The sequence below is a fragment of the Ziziphus jujuba genome, chromosome 3, assembly GCF_031755915.1.
Source record: "Ziziphus jujuba cultivar Dongzao chromosome 3, ASM3175591v1".
Classification (NCBI taxonomy): Eukaryota; Viridiplantae; Streptophyta; class Magnoliopsida; order Rosales; family Rhamnaceae; genus Ziziphus; species Ziziphus jujuba.
This window is the reverse complement of record NC_083381.1, coordinates 15,438,793-15,443,970: the sequence shown is the minus strand read 5'-3', so window position 1 is coordinate 15,443,970 and position 5,178 is coordinate 15,438,793. Positions and strand designations below refer to the sequence as shown.

The following is a 5,178-nucleotide window of genomic DNA, read 5'->3' as shown; positions in this document are numbered from 1 at the left end:
TACACGGCGCAGGCTATAATGTTATGGCCGTTCGTATTGAACGCTAAATTTTTTATTTTTTTTTTCTTTCTTTGAAAGAAATTGAACGCTTAAGTTTGACTGGGAATTTTTTTTTTCTTAAACATTTGTTTTTTAATAATTGCGATTTTTTTTTCTTAAACTATATATATAAAAATAATATAATTAATGGTTTCACAATTTTTTTTTTTTTTTTTGAAATAGAAAAGTCATCAAATTTCATTAACCAGAAGAGTTACAACCATCAGCCTGAAGTAAATTTGTTAGCCACTGCGGGCCATCTTCAAGCCAAGACTCAAACTGAACTATACCTGTTGCATATTGTGCAATACAATCAGCAACATTGTTTGCCTCTCTAGAAGCAAAAGAACAAAGTAGACCTGGATTGACAGTTAAAATTATTTCTGATAAATTGGAAAGGGATATCTTGAGTTCAATCTAGAAAGTATCATTAATGGTCTGAACTGTCGAAAGGGACTTTAAACTCAAAATAAGCGAAATTATCCGAGCATCGTGCACTTCTCTTTGGTAAAAGAAATGTTCCATATATTATTTAAAAAAAAAAAAAAAAAAAAAAACAACAACAACAACAACTACCAGTCTTTTTTTTTTTATTGGACGCCAGTTCGCGGAAATGAAGCAGATCGCATTCCGTTAGATTTAACGGCGAAATCATCATTTTTTTTCCAAGAATGTCCTTATAGGGGGGCCGTACCAGTCCTATTTTCCTGTCCGAAGTCTTAAAAGGCTAAGGACAATAGCGTCATTTAGGAAGGACACTCTCATCAACAGACAACTACGGCTATGTATTTTCGTGGCCGCCGTGAAAATTCATGGACGGTAGTCCCACTCTCACGAGTTTCGAAGTCTCAAAGTTTTGAAGCTTTATATGGTGTAGCCGAAAGATAAGAGAAGAAGAGCTCCTTCCTCGCTTTATTCTACTACAACTTAAACTACCGCTTCCGTCTTTGTTCTCTAGAACATCCAAGAACCAACCCAGGTAAGAGACACAAAAATTTTTAATCTTAGTTTTACTTTATTTTTGCTTTTTGTGTCTTTTACACGTTACAGATTCTTGAATTTGGTTTTTTTTTTTTTTTTTTTTATTTAATTCTTGTATCGTTCGTTGTAATTTTGATGATTTCTAATTTCGGTTACATGGATGTCTGATTTAGATGGTGATGGAGTTAGACTATCGCATGTTTTATCTTGGAATGGTGTTTTCTCTTTTTGGCTTTTGAATTGCTACACTATCGCATGTTTGAGCTTGGAATAGTGTTTTCTCTTTTTGGCTTTTGAATTGCTCAGATTTTTTTTTTTTATTCAAAAAAGATTTTCTGATCTACTGTTATTCTCTCATCCACGAAATATCGGATAAATTTTGTCTGGAAATCTAAGTTAGATCCACCTGTATAACTCACATTATTGGCGGATTTAACTTGCTTCTTGGACAAAAATTCCGGATGAGATCTTTTAACTTGTGCGAATTCTCGTGATTCTCTGAGGCCAATGTCGGAGAACCGGCCTTAATGGACAAGTTGGCGGGACGGCGTTGCGTTGGCCGTCAGGCTAACACGAAACGTGGCGATTGGTGGTTGGGTGAACTTCTTTTTAAAATCGATAAAATTTTGACTTTGGGAGACGGGTTCGGTTTTTATTCTTAATACCCGACCCGGTATCCGACAATAAACCCATTTCTGATTTCCGGCCGCCACTGACACGACGGTGCAAGCAAACAGATTGGACTGCGACAGTGATGGACGAAGAGGAATAGCGGCGGCATCATAGTGGCCATCGCCTGGATTATAGCCGGGGACGGGTTCCTGTTTCCGGCGTCGATGGATTTTGTTTTACGCCTGGCAGTTTTTCAGTTCTATGACGATGTTTTGTTTTTATTTTGCTTTTTACTTGTTTTTACGTTTCTTTGTTTACTTCTGCTTCTTTATGTGATAATGGAAATTTTATTATTTTATCTTTTGTTGCCTGTGGTTTGTTGAAACTGTTAATGGGTTTTTGAATTTGGGGCTTCTGTTTTAAGTTTGAGCTTTTCCATTGAGACTTCTTGTCAATCTTAAATTTGTTTATATGGGTTTTGTTTTTTCAGGTTGAGATATGTTTTTTACTGGGAGTGCTTTGATTTTCAATTGAACCAATGTATTGTGCAATTCTGGGATTATATATGTTTGTGTTGTAGTTTTTTTTTTTTTTTTTTTTGGTACTCTGGGTCTCATTTTAATCAGTTCATATCTGTGTTATAACTTGAGCTTGTAATTCCTTGCATCTGACAGGGAATTTCCTATTATTTTATTGCAGTTCAGTTTTTCAGATTAGTAATGGGTGAGAAGGTTAAGATTAGCCTTGTGGTCATTGGTCACGTTGGCTCTGGTAAGTCAACTGCAATTGGCAAACTTGCCGACGAGCTTACAGTTAGTACCAGCGGTTTCGTGGACAGGGTTCTTGAGCGAGTTGCTAGGAGTTTATTCACGTATGCTTCGCCGCTTGACAAGCTCAAGGCTGAACGTGAGCGCGGTATCGCTACTTCGTCGTTGAAGTTTGATACCACCAAAAACAACATCACGGTTACTGATGCTTCGGGGCACCGTGACTTTATGAAGAACATGATCACAGGAACTTCAAAGGCGGACTATGCTGTTATCTTTATTGATAGCACCCCTGGTGGTTTTGAAGCTGGCATGTCAAAGGATGGGCAGACACGTGGGCATATGGAGCTTGCTCACACTCTTGGTATCAAGCAATTGATCTGTTGCTGCAACAAGGTGATTACTCGTATCTCACTTTTTATTTTACTCTGTCTATATATGTATCTGCTTATGTGGTCTTTGGTCCCTGAAACTATATAAGGGTGTCCTGTCCACCATATTGGAAGATGTTTTGATTTGTTCCAAGCAAAGAACTATTAGTGAATGCGGGTTGAATTCCCTTTCGCTCCTATGCCATCTCGGTGTGTTGTTATGTATATTTTGTTTAATTTCTTGTTCTTATCCATCACTAGTCTGCAAGCTTTGTATATATAGAAGTTAAAATATTTCGTAGTTTTCAGATATTTCTTTCTCCAAAATGCATGTCAATTCCCAAATGCTCATGTGATGATTCTTATAGTGGATATAGAGATATAAAGTATCTAGTCACAGTCAGATGTTTCCTTCTCCATAATGCAATTCAATTCTCAAATGGTTGTTATATTTTAAGTATCCCCTCTTAAGACTTTTACTCATTTTGTCCAGCCCTGCATATATCCGGTTAGCAGGTAACTGAATTTGTTCCTTTGTATAGTTTGATATAGCATTAGCAACCCAGAAACTGTGTGTCATATAATTTAGATGGTGTTTATTCGGTCAGTTAGGTTGAGTTTGTTTTATGTGTCTTTATATGTGATTGTTTTTAGCTAACAATATTGTTCCCTGTAGATGGATGCCACCATTCCCAAGTACTCAGAGGAGAGGTATGATGAAATTGTTAGGTCATTGTCTTCATACTTGGAGCAGATTGGCTTCGATCCTTCAAAGATCCATTTCATTCCCATCTCTGGGCTTGGAGGTGATAATCTGACTGGAAGGTCTACCTACCTTGACTGGTACGATGGTCCAACTCTCCTTGAAGCACTTGACGAGATAGGGGAGCCTAAAACACCCTCTGACAAGCCTCTTAGGCTCCCAGTTCAGGATGTTTACAAGAACGGAATTGGTACTGTCCCAGTTGGTCGCATAGAGACTGGAATCCTCAAGCCTGATATGAAGATCACCTTTGGCCCAACTGGAGTCACTGCTAAAGTCAAGTCTGTTGAAATGCATGATGAGGCTGTCCTAGAGGCCTTCCCTGGTGACAATGTTGGCTTCCATGTAAAGAAGGTGGATGCAAAGGATCTTAAACGTGGGTATGTTGCATCTAACTCAATAGATGATCCTGCCAAGGAGGCTGCTAGCTTCACATGCCTTGTCACTATCATGAAACATTCTGGCCTGCTTTTTAATGGACGTACTCTAACTCTTGATTGCCACACCGCTCGTGTTCCTGCCAAGATTGTTGAAATCTTGAGCAAGATTGATCGAAGGTCTGGTATGGAGATCGAGAAGGAGCCTGAATTTCTGAAAAATGGTGATGTTGCTGTTATGAAGATGGTTCCCACTAAGCCGATTGTTGTGGAGGCTTTCTCTGATTATCCACCATTGGGTCGATTTGTTGCTCGTGACGGGAGTCAGACTGTTGTTGGTGGTGTTATTAAGAATGTTGAGAAGAAGGAATATCCTCGTGGAGCAAGCAACATGAAATTTGATGCAAAGGAGGCAGCAAAACGCTCTGGAGCTGCTCTGCGTGGTATGCTGCCACTGCTGGTAATTGGGGGCCAATGTTTCCTTGGCGTAGGTGAAAATGAAATGTAGATGATAGAAGTGCTTTCTTTTTTGGCTGAAAAAGAACTGCATTTAGCATAATAGAAACAGTGGTGCTGTTTTGAATATGGGTGTTTGCTTTAATAAATAATAATGAAAGAAAAAAAAAGAAAGTTTGCTCTGTTTATTGTTGGTCTTTTTTTCTATTTAAACCATCAAAATATGAATTCTGCGTTATATACTGCCACTGCTGGCAGCTGGGGCCCAATGTTTTCCTGGCATGTGTGAAATGTAAGATTGACAGAAGCGCTTTCTTTTTTGGCTGAAAAAGAACTGCATTGAGCACGATGGAAACAGTAATGTTGAATAATTATTATCGTCATCTATTTCCTTAAACGTCTGAATATAGGAGACGCATGCCAAGAGAAGAAGAGACGCAATTGAAAAGAAATTAAAATTGCCCCTTGTGTAAAAATTTTTCACTCACGTACATTTGTTTGATACTTTCAATTTGAATATAAAAAATTGAATATTACCCTCTTGTTACGTGGAGATTTATGAATTTGGTTGGTATTGACTATTGAAGGATAGGACACCCTCATCTTGGTTAGGCAACATTGGAAGCCACATTTCTACAGTTTATCAAAGCTCTCTTCATGATATATATATATGTATATATACTCTGCCATTTTAGACAATATGTAAAACTATATATTAATTTACAATCCCATAAAAATTGGAGATTAGCCAATAAAAACTGTAATAAATTGAACAGAAAAACCAGTAAAGCATCTTATGCAAAGAAGTTAAT

General features: G+C 37.8%; 1 protein-coding gene across 3 annotated transcripts; it reads left to right on the top strand.

The window, feature by feature from the left end:
* The first annotated feature begins 743 nt into the window (after window positions 1-743).
* LOC107422379 (elongation factor 1-alpha) lies at window positions 744-4,554 on the top strand. Of its 3 annotated transcripts, none has more exons than XM_016031813.4 (3): window positions 744-1,018; window positions 2,307-2,795; window positions 3,447-4,554. In XM_016031813.4, the coding sequence occupies exons 2-3, from the start codon at window positions 2,352-2,354 to the stop codon at window positions 4,416-4,418; spliced, it is 1,416 nt and encodes a 471-aa protein (XP_015887299.2). In that variant the 5' UTR covers window positions 744-1,018; window positions 2,307-2,351; the 3' UTR covers window positions 4,419-4,554. The 3 variants fall into 3 exon arrangements, with proteins under 3 accessions (XP_015887299.2, XP_015887298.2, XP_048333683.2); XM_016031812.4 differs by having other exon boundaries at window positions 750-1,018; window positions 2,332-2,795; XM_048477726.2 differs by lacking the exon at window positions 744-1,018 and adding an exon at window positions 2,123-2,172 and having other exon boundaries at window positions 2,332-2,795.
* The last annotated feature ends 624 nt before the right edge of the window (window positions 4,555-5,178 follow it).

Bases quoted from the DNA above. Each gene is read 5' to 3' on its own strand.
- LOC107422379 (XM_016031813.4), top strand. From the start codon at position 2,352: ATGGGTGAGAAGGTTAAGATTAGCCTTGTGGTCATTGGTCACGTTGGC. The intron at 2,796-3,446 runs GTGATTACTCGT...TGTTCCCTGTAG, and splicing joins TGATCTGTTGCTGCAACAAG to ATGGATGCCACCATTCCCAA.